The following is a 15654-nucleotide window of genomic DNA, read 5'->3' on the forward strand; positions in this document are numbered from 1 at the left end:
TTCCTGCCCCACAGCTTGTCCTGAGGGCTGGACCTACCCGGATGTTGGGCCGCTCCGGAGGGACCTCAGACACCATGTTGTGGTTGGATATGTCACTGTTGGTGGTAGCCGGGCGTTTCCCACCTGTTTTATTGGACATGTCCAAGGCCGATCTGATTTCAAATTGACCAGAAGAAAGAGACCAGTCAGAGCCAAGAAACAACGGACGCCACCCATCCCTTTTCTCCACCCTGCCACCCACCGTTCCACAAAATTAGACCTTCTGAGTGCCACTGAGAGGTCATCTCAGCCACTCCTTGGGCTCTTCCGAGATTACATGCCAGTGATCCTGGACATTCTCCTCTTTCTTGCCTACACAGTTAGTTTACAAACCTAAACCCTGGGACTCCAGAACTCCTTTTTCTTCTACTGGCCCAGTGGCCTATGAGAGTGGATCAATTATCCTATTTTCTCTCTCTTTTCACACAGTGAGCAGGATGCACAGTGACAGGAATTCGCATCTGGCTCTCATGGTGATTCCAGGTTTCCTCAGGGCTTCCCCGGAAGGCCCCAGGTGACATGCCACCCCCACACCTGTCTCCTCCTCCATCGGGTCAGCTTACAGGGTGTGACAACCTGGCTTCTGCCAGACCCCAGGACAAGCGGATGAGGGTGTCAAACCAGATGGGCCTCAGAAGCTTCTGGTCCTCAGAACTGAGGTGACCCCACATCCCTCTGCTCCCCTTCCCTCCCAGCGGTAAGGGGGCAGCGGGATGGTGGCGGTTAGGGACAGAAAGGCCAAACAGCAAGTGGGCGCGAACTTACGTTTTCAAGTCAAATTTTTTGTTTTCCTCTGGGACCTGACCAGTCACTGGGTGTAGGAATGTGTTCCGTCTTTCATTGTGGCTGCAGAGGCAAAAAGAGAGAGAAGTCATGGTACAGATGAAGAAGGCGGAGACGTAAGCCAATGGCTGTACAGCCCTGGGCAGTGACAGGGACAGGTGACAACATAAGGAGCTTGTGCCCCTGTCCTCTGGTGGGGCCTGTGGCAGGCACAAGAGAAGGCCGGGCTGGCTGCAGTCGGGATGGGGGTGGGAGTGGGAGGTGGGAGGAAGAAGAAATGAAACCTGGTCACCTTTCACTAGTCAGCGTTAACTACTTCCCAGAGACCCCTGGCGCTGGCAATACCCACACTTCACTCTGCCGGTGGCCGTCCTAGGTGTGGGGAGGGCATGGGGGAGGGGTTCCCAGTGCCACTCAGCGTTGTCAGGATGTCACACGCGGCAGGTTCCCTCCCAGCAACAAGCGCCTGCCGTGCTCCACATAAAAAATGCTCCCTCATCATTTGCTGAAAGACTCGCGACCTTGAACTCCTTCTGCTGCTGCTTTATGCTCCATCTCGTTCTTAAAAGGAAATGGGAGATCCAGAAACTCCATTCTTAAGCGTAGGCTGGGACCCACCCCCACCTTAAGTCCAGGGTCTAAGGGCCACTTGATGTGGCTGAGACCTCCGGAGCTGTCAGGCTTGAAGGTCAGCGCTGGCTCGACAGTCAGATCTCATTAAGGGACGCTGTGGCCAGAGAGGGGTGGGCTGGGGTGAGGATGGCCTGCCAGGAAACAGGAGGGAGCATGGCGGGGGAGGGGGGAGTACACAGACAGATGGGGAGCAGGATCATGCAGGCTCCTTTGGGGAGTCCTGCTGTGGCTCTGCTGGCTGCCTGAATGTCAGGACAGTTCCCCAGTGGGCTCTCGGGGAGACAGAGGAAGGCAGCAGACAGAGCTTGCAGGGGTGGGGGGGTGATGCCATAGGTCTAAGCCACAGATGGCAGCGTCTGAGATGGAGTCTGTAAGCCGGGCGCACTTGGCAAGAACGTAGTAGTGGAGATTCGAGCATCCAGCCAGTGGGGGACTAGGTGAGTTTTAAGGTCCGCTTCACCCATCCCTCTTGAGAAAGACTGTTAGAGCCCAGGGCAGGCCTTGGTCTACCCTAAGTAGCAGGCACGGGACGGAGGCCACTTAAGCACACCCACAGCAAGGGGCCCCAGCCCTGCTTGACGAGCGGCAGGTCAGCCAGCACCAGAGGAAGGGGGTCCTAGCTTGGTCCCTTCAGCTGCATAAGGGAAGTAAAGTAACCCTTAGGGACCCCCTTTCTATAGCCAGAACACATCCCAGCCGTCAGCCTGTCTGCTGAAGCTAAAGATAATATCAAAGGGTGTTTTTCCAGCTTGCAAAGCAGTCATGTTCAGATCTAGCCCAAAGACACTCAGGAGCGGGAAGCACAGCAGGCAACATCACAGGCTATGCAGAAATCTGGGCTTTGCAGCCCGGCCTTGCCAGGGAGGACCCCCAACTCCGGCCAGCGCCCACCAGGCCTGGGTCCTAACTCTAACAAGTCTGCTCCCCACTTCCAAACTTTATTCCCGCCTCCCTCCCGGGTCCAACAAGGATGCTCTCAACTTAACCACAGGGCGTCTCTGCAAGGAAGGGTAGCTGTTTCCAGTTATCCTTGCCACCGGCTCTGCCCCATTTAGGAGTCCAGGGGGCAGGCTGTCTGTGACAACTAAGATCCCTGAGGTGCTAAGTTTCCTGCTTTTTCCCAGTGGCGCAGAGCACCACCCCCCACCCCAACCCTCCAATCTCCTTCTGCTCTGCATGTTCCCAGTGGGAACTGCTGGAATCTTCCCTGCAGACCCTGTTACAGACAGACACACAGAAGCAGGCAGAGTCTGCTGCCAACATCACGAGTCCTCTAGGGCACGGCACACTTCCCCTGCCCTAGACTCTCCTACCCAGCAACCCCTACAGATGACGTCCTCTCTCCATCCCGGCGCTACCAATTTCAAAATAGCTTCCCCTTCAAAAGCACTGCAATGCAGCAACCGTTGACCTAACTGCACTTCCTTCTCCAGGTCATCTCAAGCAGGCCCCTCACGCGGAAGCCCCCCGATCCGCACAGGACGAGCTGCTGGCTCAGCCTGCTCTGACCTCCCTTGGCTCCTGGTCCGTGAAAGAAATCCCTACCTGACGCGTCGATCAGCCCGAAACTTCAACATCTTTCTGGCAGCTCCGTCCCCAGTTTGGCAGCCTCAGAGGACCCGCCAGCCACCCTGCTCCTACCATCCCTCCGAGAAGTAAGTCCTCCGGTCCACCTTGTAACGCCGTGGCAGAGACGCAGGGCACTCGGTGGCAGAGACTCTGCCGGCTGCCCCCTCCTCCCGGCTCTGGCACGGGAGAAGGGGCAGGGGGCTCTTCCTGGGTGGTGGTAGGGGTCGCCCAGGTGCCCTAGTAGGCCTGTGACTTCCTAACATTCGGCCAGAAGCTACCCGAGTACTGGAGGCAGAATAAGCAAGGAAGGGACGCTCTCCTCCCAGCTCAGATCCCCGAGGCGAAAATGCTGAAGTGCAGAGACAGGCACTCACGGAGCAGGTGTGCCGCTTCCAGGTAGTCCGACCTCACTGAGCTAAGGACACAGAGGAGCGGGGCGGGCGGGGGAGTCTGGGGCTGTGCTCCCATCTGCACGGCAGAAACTCACGCCAGCCCGGCCTGCGGGGGGACCGTCCTCCTGCCTCCCCAGCTCCCAACCCAGAACACGGGCTCTTGAGCTCAAAATCAACTTGCTTCTCAGAGACACTTCGGATCCCGCGGGCACAAGGGTTAAACGAAGCTCCAGATTCACTTGCTGTTATTGCTGCCGCTGCTGAGAAGCCGAGATTGATTGAGTGAGTCTCCTCTCTCCTCTCTCAGCCTGCCCAGCCTTCTTCTGTGCGGACGGGAGCAGAATGAATGAAGCTTCTCTGCCCCCGTTCCCCGACATGCTGCCCTGAGACACAGCGCCCGGCCGCCCGCCCTCCGCGTGCGGTGGTCCGGCTACCACGAGTCAGGCAGGTGGGCGTGGATGTTGTGGACCCAGAGCTGGTGCCAAGGACCGGGCTTCTTCGCTCAGGCAGAATTGAAAGAAAGCTTCCTCCTAAGGATTGCGAGGAAGAGGGCAGCAAATGGGGCTGGAGAGGGGGGTCATTGTGTGTTTATTGCTGAAAATCTTCCCAGTTGCAAGATGATAAATTCCAGCTGGTGACTGTCAGATCTGCTCAGGAGTGAGGAGGTTTGTATTGACGTTAATTCCCCTGAATTCTCCAGAGGCCAAAGATGGTCACATCTCCCCCTTGCCTAATGCCCTTGTGTCTTAGGACCCCTGGATTGCAAAGGCCTTCCGACAGCCATCTCTTCCAGGCCCCTGCCTCTAGGCAGGCTGCTGTCCAATCAGTCCTCGCGAGTGCCTTGGCTGTCTGCGAAGTGGGCTAGCAAAGGAGGCTCCAGACCCACTGCTCCCTCGCGCTGCCAAGATGTTCTTTTTGATACCAAATTCAGTTCCTCTGGCTTCCTATATTATTCTATTTTGTCTTCACATGACAGATTCCTTTCTGACTAACGTGGTTCTTTTTAGCAGCACCAGGCATTCTGCTGACATCATAGTCTGTTGCTATGGCAATTCTGTGATGTCACAGCAGACACTGAAAGGGAGGGGCTAATCTAATTTTTTCGGAATGAGAGCAGAGCTTGGTCAGGAAACAATGCAATCAGGGAATGGAAAAGCAAATAGACAACATCATTACCGCACCCACGATGGGACAAGCTGGTTGGATATCACTGGGGTCAATAGCTAATCTTAAATCCAAAAGGTCAACATATTCCGCCATTTCGAGGGACTTTTGCAAATGATTTACCCTGGTGACAGGAGTCCTCAGTGTTTAAGTCACACCCTCTCCCTGTCCCTGATCTGGTTGCTTGGGCCCTGCTATGGTCAGGAGAGCCGGCCCTCTCCTGATGCCCGCTTGAGATTCCCGCCTGTGCATAGTAGGTCCCCCATACATATTTGTTGGATAAGTGAGTAGAAAAAACTCTCCATGCTCTGATTTAATTCTTAACCAACTGCATTTGGAGTTTAACATTCTATTACCAAGGGCTTCCCTATCTTAGCTCTGTCTTAAAATTAATTACTTCCTCTCCATGAGAGGAGATGTTTCTGCCCCCTCGCCCCCTCACTCGGCTTCCCTGCCTGGCTCCCCCCTGAATATATAGCTTGGCTTTGATCCATCGTCGGCAGGAGGGGAAGAAAATTAAGCTCATCTGCACAGGAGGAGGAGGGGGTGAGGTGCATTGGGAAAATGAGTTTTCTTCCTCTAGAAGGCAAAAATATCCCCTTTCTCTTCAAGATGAGCTCAGGGGCCTCCCACAGCCTTTGCTTAAGTTGCAAGTTAAATTACTTCTCCCATTCCCAGTAAAGATAGCACAAGGGAGTAGGAATAAAGGAAGGCTCAGGGGCTTCCCCTGCTTTTTGAGAGCTCTGAAATCCTCAGGATTAAGTGAGCACACAGAATGCCTAGCTGGGGTTCTTTCCCTCTGCCACTAAACCACACAGCATAGCAGATTTTCATTTTACGTTAGACATCAGGAAGAACTTACTAGATGCCAGACATCAAAAAGGAAGACAAGGATAGGCAATCAGTTTTCTCACTCCCGTTTCCTTCCTTTTGGGATGTCAAAAGGCTTCCATTTCTCAAGGACAAATGGTTATGAACACATGTCTAAATGGATCTTTCGAATTCCACCCAAGAAAGGGGGGAATAACTCAAGCAGTAAAGGAAATTTTGCAGTGGCAGTAGGAGCATCCCTAAACTCCAGCATGGTCCAGTGGGTGGTCACTTGTCCACTGCACCCACAGGAGTGGTCCCAATGGCAGTGCTGTCACTGAAAGGAGAACATGGCAGGACGAGGCTTTCAGTCCAAGATGCAGCAGTGTGACTTTACTTCTCCAGAGCTTAGTCTTCTCGTGTGCAAATGAGAGATTTTCTAATTCTATGAAATAATCAAGCACATATACCAATTCTATCAAATAATAGCTATAAACTTTCAAAATATTAAATGTTTTGTATAAGAGATAATGACTATGATCATTCTGCTCAAAAACAAACCAAGCAGTGTGCCAAGTGCAAGGGCTAGAAAAGGAAAACACAAAGTCCCAGGCTGAAGAAGGCTGCCGATGGGGCCGGGACGAGGGTGCCAGGGGCAGGCATTCCAGAAGTGCCAAGACCAATACATTACAAAGAGACAGATTCTCTCCATTTTCCAGACCTTTGTCTCTCCACCTAGTCGTGGCTTCCCTATAGTTCAGGAGACATTCTCAGCCCCTGAGTCCTAGTGACATCTCAATAGCAGAGGTCACTATGTATCGCTTCATCTCCGTGCATCCTCCGTCAGAGTCAGCATCCATGTGGACTGTGCACAGCGCTACGTATCCATGTGGAGTGTGCACAGCGCTACGTATCCATGTGGACTGTGCACAGCGCTATGTATCCATGTGGAGTTTGCATGGCCCTACGTATCCATGTGGACTGTGCACGGTGCTACACTGTTAAAAGCAGCAAAACCAACCTGAGTCTTCATGACCCTTTGCAGACATGCATGTTTGCACACGTGCACATATGTACACTCGTGCACGTGACGCCCAGAGCTCCCACTGTGATCAATATTGAACACCTAGAGAAACACGCTCCAGTCCTTCCACCCTCTGGGCCCCTCTCCGTTATCTGCCGTGCACCAAACTGCCTCATTTCCAGAGCTCCTGAGAATCCGCTGATAGAATCAGCCTGGCCGGGCTTCCCCATCCTGAGGACGCCTTGCAGCTCATTAGGTGGAGAGAGGCTCTCCAGGGGAGTAGAAAGGGGGCTGCCTGGGGCCTGTCCCTCCCACTTCCCTCTTACACTCCAGGGAGGATTTTTGCTGCCAGGGAGAGGAAGGTGGGGCGAGGTTTGGCTCCTGGATCTCATCGTTATTTTTAAGGAGGCTTATCTGCTCCAGCATTCTGTCCCAATTAAAAAAGCAACTCAGTTTACGTTTCCAACCGTCTTGCTGTGCCTGATTCCTGAAAGCTCCCCCAGCTGCTTCTAGGAGAAAATGCACGTTCCTAGCCAACTTCTCACCAAAGCCGCTCTGCCCTCCTACCTACTGCTGCCCCGCCAAGGAGAGGTCAAAGGGCATCGGGCCCTGGCAGCACTGCTACGTATTTATTTGCAAGTGGGAAGGGGCCCTCTAAGCAGCTCTTCCATGTGTTACCTGCAGATCAAAATATCAGCTCTACAGGTGCTGGGGACCAGCTGCCAGCGGCTGTCACCCAGCCTTGTACCTGCTCTCGCCTTTCTTCTCTGCCCTGCTCCAACCCTCCTGTGATGCCACAGTTATATCCAAAATGGCAAGAATGTGGTGCTCTCCCCAGAGCAAATTTGGAACGTCCTAAAATGCTAAGCTGCCGGGGCGCGTGTCTAGGAGACAAGACCCATGCTGCTCCCTTCCCTGCTTGCCTCTGCCCATCCTCACAGCCCCCGACCCCGAAACCTGCCATGGCCGTTGTAGAACGGTGGGGGGATTCCACCTGAGCTCCATGCCTGCCTCAGACAGAACACGGGAGAGCTGGCTCAGTGGGCAGGGAGGGAAATCGCAAATCAGGGGCCCGGCTGGATCCAGGCTTCCTCCTTCAGCCGGTGCTCCTGTCCTTCCCTCGTCTCTCACTGCAGTGTCTCCCAGCCCCTGCCCTGGCCTGGCTGGTCCCTTGTTCCTGCGACAGGAGGTGGGAAAGCCTGAGACGGTACGTAAGGGGAGGGGGCATCGTGTGCTCCGTAGTCAGGGCAATGGGTTCATGCTAGAGAGAGCGAGCGTGTGCACATGCACGCTGGACAGACAGAATGGGGACGTGCTGATCTCCTACTCTAGTTTGGATATTTTATCTTTAAACTCACTGGTTTACTTTATGGAATTTCATTTGTCTTCTGAAAAACGAAGCTAACCAGGGTGGACAGTCAGCATAACCATGCCAGTTATTAAAACACTGCAAGTCTTATGTCGTTGGTAAAGAGCTGATCCCCCCGGGGCCTCTCGAGTGCCCCTGCCCCACCTCCCCATGACACAGAGACTGAAGAGTTCGTGCCCGGCCCCCCCCGGCCCTCACTCCAGGCCGCATCCTTTCTATTGATACGTTATTAAACATCATTCCTGGGCTGGCCAGGCTCTCACCGTCTGAGCACTGAAGCTCCCTCCAGTTGTTAAGAGCCGAGATCCCACGACCCAGAGGCTGACGTGGGCAGGACGGGAGGCATTTCCCCTCCAACCCAGGCCAGACTCAGAGCCCTGGGGCAACCCGGCTCCCCGGAGCCCCGCAGGCTCCCTGTGCTGTGTGCTCTTGTTTTGTCCCCTGCTGAAGAAACAAGGAAATAAAAGGAGAAGGAGTTGCCCACGGCTCCAGCTCCAGATTTTCCTTCTCGCGACCTTTCCCTGAGTGGCTGAGTCAGAGAGAACAGAGAAAAAGGCCCCCTCGCGGCCTCCTGACAGTCAGCAACATGGAAAGATCCCAAGGGGTCACAGGGCAGGGCAATAATCATTACCCCACCCCAGCTCTGAGTCGAACCCAAACCCCTGCCCTTCCGAGACTGAGGCAGCCCAGCTGTCTGCTTCCGAGTCTGTGGAAGGTCATTGAAACCATCTCTCTGCGTGCCTCACTCCGCAGATCTGCTTCTAGTGTCCTCGGAGAGCAGCGACCCCACCCCGCCCCGCCCCGCCCCACGGAAGGAATTTCACTGAGTGTCTGCAGCGTCAGGAAGCTGGGCTGATCTCTCTCCCTCCCCATCCTCAAAATCTACCGATGCCTTCTGGGTTCCCGATCCGGCAATTTGAGAGTCAAGCTGTCCAGTGACTTAGTCTTCTCATTTTAACAGGAAAACAATGATATGAAGGGATGCCTTTTTTTTTTTTTTTTTTGAGACAGTCTCGCTCTGTTGCCCGGGCTAGAGTGAGTGCGGTGACGTCAGCCTCGCTCACAGCAACCTCAGACTCCTGGGCTCAAGCGATCCTCCTGCCTCAGCCTCCCCAGTAGCTGGGACTACAGGCATGCACCACCATGTCCAGCTAATTTTTTCTATATATATTTTTAGTTGTCCAGATAATTTATTTCTATTTTTAGTAGAGACGGGGTCTCGCTCTTGCTCAGGCTGGTCTCGAACTCCTGACCTTGAGCGATCCTCCCGCCTTGGCGTCCCAGAGTGCTAGGATTACAGACATGAGCCACCGCGCCCAGGCATGAAGTGATGCCTCGTTCGGTAGACAGCACAGCTTTCCCACCAGACCAGACACAGGGAAGAAAGGCTGTGAGGCTGTGAAGGAGTATGGGACACGGGGGAAAGTGAAACGCACGCAGGCTCTGGTCCTTACACTGGGGGGCAGGCAAGGAAGGCCCATTTCAGAGTCAGGGAGGCTGCAGTGCACGTCCCCAGCTGCTGCGACAGGAGAGAGAAGACAAAGTTCTCGTCTCCTTGGGTTTCCCAGTCCCTGCGATTCCCCCAGGCTGAGCTCCCATCTCCAGGAAGGGAAGGGAGAGCTCCATGATTCGGGGAGACCCTGTCTTCACAAGGACTGCCCCGGAACACGGTGATGAAAGCCACAGTCTGGGGACCGTGTGATGTGGGGTGGGGGTGCCCAGGGACAGTAGCCCAACACCACCTGCTGGGTGAGGAGGGACAGGAGGGCATCGCTCACAGACCACCCATACCTGGGCCTTCCCTATCGCTGAGCCCTGCCGCGCCCCATGGGCGTTACTGAATAGCTGTTGGGCAGAGTGGCTGCAGGCGGCTGCCCAGGGCCCGGAGGAGGGCACGTGCTGTCCTGGTTGGGGTGGTGAACAGCGATTGAAGGAGGCAGGAACACTCAGCCGCAAATCCCTCTCACGGGGGACGAGGGGGCAGCTTCCATCTGCTCAGGTCCCTCCTCTCCCTCCCCTCCCTGCTGGCCAGCCGGACTCTGATAAGAGGCTACAAAGCGGGAGCTTTGTCTGGGGAGGAGAAAGCTATAAATCAGCTGCAGCAGCAGGGCAGGAGCCCAGACAGCTGCTCCTGGGGGACGGAGCCTCCCACCTCGAGGGCAGCCGGGGAGGGGTGGCAACGGCAGGCTCCAGTGTGGCGGTGCTCCTCACCTGCCCGGGGAGACCCGCTCTGCCCCCCAGCCCCGGGAGGGCTTGGCTGGTCGTCTCTCTTAGCCTGGGAGTACCAGGGCAAGCTGGGACACAGACGGATTGTGGGAAAACCTGAACACCTCTGTTTGCCAGAAGCGAGGAGTCTGGAACTTCTCGTGTACTCGGGGAGCTTGCCAAGGGCTCCGAGAGCAGAGGAATCTCCCCGGATCGCTGTCTGCTGCAGGCAGGATCCAAAGGCAGCCTGGGAACGAGGGCTACCCGTGGAACCAGCCGGAAAATGACTGCCTGGGAGATCCGTCGCTGTCTTCCCCCTCTGTGGACTGAGACAATACTTTGTCAGCTCCCCTGACCTCCCGGAGAACAGTGAGATCTGGAAAGGGACTTGGTGAGTCTGTGAAGGAAGCTGTCACATGACAGCAAAGAACAGACAGTGTGTGGACTCTCCTTAAGGAAAAGGGCCAGACCAGCGGTCTCAGAGTCAGGAGTCTCAGCAGCCGACACTACCGAGTTACTTTGCCTTTCTGGGTCTCAGTTTCCCCATCATGGGGAACACTGGAGTGATACTGGGGTTGCTGGGAGGACATACTCAAAGTGTCTAGGAGAGTGCTCGGCACATAATAGCTGCTCAGTAAGAGGCTGATATTATATTCATTAATAAAATAAGGGAATAAATAGCTGCACCCAAATCCTCACCATCCAATGCAATAGCCACTAGTCATATGTGGCTATCCAAATTTTAACTAAAATTGAATAAAATTAAAATTTCAATTCCTCAGTTACACTAGCCACATCTCATTGTGGCTCAGCAGCCCCAGTGGCTGGTGGCTGCCATATCGGGCAGAACGGTCACAGAACATTCCATCATCGAGAACTTTCTACTGGACAACACTTGGCTACACGTTCTCTAAGCCACCTTCCAGTTCTAACATTTTTTAATTCTATGAAACACTTAATTCCAAACCAGATTATTCTTCCACCAGCTGATATGTGCTCAGAGCCCTCAGGAAATACAAGTTCCCTTATAGTCCTAAGCTAAACCAGAAAGAAAGGAAAATTTGCTATCAACAACAAAAAGTTAAAAATTAAAAATCAAGTGATACATTCTGAAGTCCAATCAAAATTAATTTGGGCAATCCATTGTTTTTAAATCGTATGCATTAAGACATCTCCCTGGGGTTTGCAAGTATTGTTACTAACCGTGCAGGCCTGGTGGGAGGCAGGTTATGGAGCAGCTCCAGGAGGTGGGGAGGGCAGCATCGGCAAAGGGGAAGGAGTAGGGGAGGGGTCTAGAGACAGGGGACCCTGTTCCACCCCCCATGCTGTCCTTTCCCTTCTTGGACTGGCGACCTCTGGCTGATGCTGGAGGGAGGAGGAGGAGGAAAGGGAGGTCCACAGGGCCCTTTGGTCCAGAGGGGGAGGAGCCAGCATGGAGCGGATAAGACAGAGTTGCCACCAAGGATAGCAGGCTTAGCCTTCTTCCTTCCCTGCACCCACCCAGACTGAGGGACTGAGGTCACCACAGGGAAACAGCCTGGTCCTAGACAAACAGCACAGAAGCAGGTGCCAGAGTGTGCCCATTGATAATTGTGCCTTATAGAGAGGAGGGAAGATCTCAGAGGAATGGAAGAGGTGCTTCCAAGTCCAGACTCAGCCTAGAGCACCCACTGGCTACAGCCCAGATAAGGGAGGGCCTGGGAAGGGCAGCAGGGAGGCGATCAGACAAGGCACACTGCTGCCCTCCCCTGTCCCCCTGCCATGCAGCAGCCTTGAGGGAAGACTGTGCAGGGGGGAAGCAGTGGCAAGGAGGAACAGAATGTCTGGGGGGGCGGGGAGTAGAGACGGGAAGGAGAAAGGGATGCTGGCGGGTCCCAGGCAGGATGGAAGCCAGCCTCTGTAAGTGACACCTGAGTAACAGGTGAGTCAGCCTACACCTGTTGGAGTATATGAGCAACAATTCTCTTGCTGCAACTTCTGGCTGGGCCGGGGAATAGGACCGGTTGCATAATTTGTAGAGCCCCTTGTTCAAAACTTAAGAATTTCAAGGTGGCAACAGCAGAGCATTAAATTTCTGAGCGTGGGGCACCCCCGCCTGACCTCCCCTGCCTGGAAATAACAATCTCTCTATACTTCTCCTGAAAGTGCTAGGATGGAGGAAGGCTGGCTAGTCCCATTTGCAGCTGTCTCTTAATATGCAGCAGAACACGACAAGTATCCCCATCCTTCTCCCATGCTCTACTTCCCTCTCTTTCTTGGCCTCAAATGCCCAGAAACTTGGCCGCTTCTGCTCTTGCCCTGCTGGCTCTGGTGGCTGGCACCTCCCCTCATTGTGCCTGGTTTCTGTTTGCCTATGGGCAGCCCGGCCAGAGGAAGCCCTGCAGCTGAAAGCCACAGGGGGTGGGAGTTACCTTATCTCTGCAATCTGCCTTCCAGACTGGCACAGGCAGCACCCTGTTCCTACCCCACAGGCTCTCCAGGCCCCAGAGTCCCTGCCCAGGTCCGAGCCAACATCACCATTATGTCATCGAATCTTTTTTCTCCCAAGAAAGAGGCAGGAGAACAAAGGGGCTCCTAGCTAAGGGCGCAGGGGGTAAAGTCAACATTTTTTGTTAATGGTCTCTCTTCTTTTAAAATCACACGTGCACGTGTGAGTACACACACGCACAGATACCATCAGCTGAGAAAAGTCAGCGTATCCACCTCCTCCAACAAAGCCAAGGAACTCTTGTCCACACCCCCTGCGCAAGCCTGACATGTCATGGGAAGGTGCCTGGGTCAAAGAGCACAAATCTTTTGGAGGGTGAGGGGACAAGGGACCTGAAGGGGAAATTGAGGGAACAGGGACAACAGAAAACTAAATGCAAAAGACTGGTTCTCTTTCTATCTAGATTTCAGTTTTGCTCCCAAATGACAACTTTGTCATCTTAGTGAGTGAAGAGTTCTCCCCTCAACTCTCTGCAGTCCACTGCAACCCCATTCTGTCCTACTCTACACCGCTCCCCACACCTGACTCTAAATAAAAGGATACAAGGCAAGAGCTCAGCTATCCTGGTCTCCTGTGCCCGTGTCCCTCCTGCCTTCCTGCTGTGGCCCAGTCTCGGGAAATCGGCCCACAGGAGAGGCCGGTGCTGCTTCTGCCCAGAGCTGCGGAGCCCCTCTCTGGAGACAATGGCCCAGAGAGAGGCAGGAAGAACAGCAGCTCCAGCTTTGTGTGCAGGGTGGCCACACAAAACCGTTGTCTTGGTATCAGGACAGACAACAGTTTGTATCTCCGGCTTCTGTGCTACGTAGTTTACTCCCTTGGACTCAGATAATTCTGAAGATTTCCTTCTAATAAACAGTAATGGTACTGGAATCCGGCCCCAGGCTGAGAATTTGTGTCTGGCTGTAACAAAAGCCCAGTCCAGCTGATAGAATGGGTATATCTCACGCTTCCCTCTCTGCTGCAGAGCCTCCCAGACAGACAGACCCGACAGACAACCACTCACTCACCGGCTCTTCTTTGCCGTCCCCTCTGCTGCCTCTAGCCCTGACTCCTTTCACACTCAGGAACAGGGAAAAGGTTTCCCTTTAATACTCACCAGGTCCCTGGTGGGTAGCAATCATTAACAGCCACACATGCTAGCTGGCCTTAACCCCTTCAGCGCTGGGGTGCCTCCAGCTGGCTGAGTTCAGCCCTGTCCCCTCTGCCCAGCCCTGAGAAAGTAGCAACTCCCACCTTGATGCCATTCACCTGAGTAATGCCGCTGCCTCCCATGTGGAGAGGGAGAGCCCTCTAGTCCCACCCCGGCCGCCCCGCCTGATTGGAGCACACTCCCAACCTGAGGCGCTTGGCTCTGGCACGATGCCCAATTGGATGAGCCCACATTATGAAATATTTGCCTGGCGGCCCAATCGAGGAGCTGGGATCTGGGGGAGGGATGATATTTTTATTTATTCCTGGAGGAAGGAGAGCAGACAAAGGTAGTATAGCATCCCTAGCCCTGGGGTGGGAGGCGGTGGGAAGGAAGGTGGTCTTCAGCTCTGCACAGCCGCCTTCAACCACTCTGCCCAGGTACAGTGCGTTAATCCGCGAAGGCTTCTCAGCAATTTGATCTGGCTGTTTAGCTAGAGGGTTTCTTTGCCTTAATATCTCTCTGCCCTCAGGACTTTGGAGAGTGGAACCAGGAATTGTAATAGAAACTAAGAGGGGAAATGCATTGACAGGCAAAGAATTCAATTACATGAATTGTTGTATAAACTACGTAACCACGGGTATTGCTTATATTTCGAAGTCGCAGCAATCATTTTTGCTTCGTCGGAGGATTCAGATGAAAAGTGGGTAGGAATGAGTAGAGCTAAATCCCCCCTTTATCCCTTTAAAAATAAGCAACTGATTTGGGAAAATCTAAATCCAGCATAAAAGTACCTATGTTTAGGGCACATGCAAATCTATGCAGATATATGCAGATGAGCAGCTCCAGGCTTGTCAGAGTAAGTCTTTGCCAGGATTTTCCTAGTTTGAGAAGAAATCAAGCAGTCCCCAAACCCCATATCAGAGCATCTCACTAGAGGATAAACATATCAGCAGAGCATAAAGAACTCACTAGCACATATTTATTGAGGATTTACCACATATAAAGCGGAGCGCCTTTAAGTATAGCCTAGTAGGATTTTTCTTTTTTATCATGACCATAAATCTGGCAGGATACACAGGCGAATTCTAGCGCACTCTCTCCACACCCACAACCGACACCACCTTCTCCTTTCGGGCCCCAGTGAGTGACTTGGCTGCTCTCCCTCCTGCCAGCCTTGGGTTTAGTAGCTGGCACCTCGTCCTTATCACCCTGGTTCCTGTTTGCCTATCAGTCCTCCAGGCACTGTGCTCAGGACCCTGCTTTAAACCAGCCAGGGGGCCTTATCTTATCTGCTGGGCTGCCTTCCCAGTAGCCTGGTGGCTGGCAGACCTGGCTTCTTAAAGGGGCTGCACTGCATTCCCGCTCACTCCGTTCACCCTCAAGAATACCCAGGGGTCTGGGGGTGTTCTACGTGTGCAGGGTCAGAGTTTACCACACTCCTCCTTTCTACCCCCTGCAGCTCGGTGGCTGCAGGGCTGCTGCTGAAATGACAGACTGACTTAAAACAGATAAAGATGCTTATGTTTTTACATGCCATTTTAAATGCTTATCATGTCATGCAAATGCCTTACACCTCAGTATTTCCAGGTTCCTGCTCTGTTAAGTTGGAATTTTAAAAGGGGGGAGGGAGAGGCTCAGGATACAAAGTCGATATAGAAAAATCAGTTGTATTTCTATACACTGACAACAAATAATGCGAAATTGAAATTTTAAACACACCACTTATAATAGTGTAAAAAAATATGAGATACTTAGGGATAAATTTGACAAAAGATGTGCAAGATCTATACACTGAAAACTATAAAACATTGGTAAAAGAAATTAAAGTCTAAACAGAGATAATATTTTCATGGATCAAAAGACTCAATATTTGTAAGATGTCAAATTCTCCCCATATTTTTCTAAGGATACAACACATCTCAATCAAAATCCCAGCAGATTCTTTGTAAAGTTGACAAGTTGATTCTAAAATTCACGTGGAAATTCAAAGGACCTAGAATAACCAAAAACTTTGAAAACAAAGAATAAAGTTGGAAGACTTAGACT

At 53.1% G+C, this 15654-nt stretch overlaps 1 protein-coding gene across 20 annotated transcripts in view; it reads right to left on the reverse strand.

Annotated features, from left to right (window-relative positions):
* The window catches only part of PLEKHA6 (pleckstrin homology domain containing A6), a 150284-nt gene that overhangs the window by 41965 nt on the left and 92665 nt on the right, over positions 1–15654 (reverse strand). For 18 of the 20 annotated variants that reach the window (XM_045535978.1, XM_045535981.1, XM_045535977.1 and 15 more), the window contains 2 exons: positions 805–885; positions 38–152 (listed from right to left, as the gene is read on the reverse strand). In XM_045535978.1, coding sequence (XP_045391934.1) covers positions 38–152; positions 805–885 — 196 coding nt within the window. The other 2 variants (XM_045535993.1, XM_045535991.1) reach the window with 2 other exon arrangements.

Source organism: Lemur catta, chromosome 23 (genome assembly GCF_020740605.2).
Source record: "Lemur catta isolate mLemCat1 chromosome 23, mLemCat1.pri, whole genome shotgun sequence".
Taxonomy (NCBI): Eukaryota; Metazoa; Chordata; class Mammalia; order Primates; family Lemuridae; genus Lemur; species Lemur catta.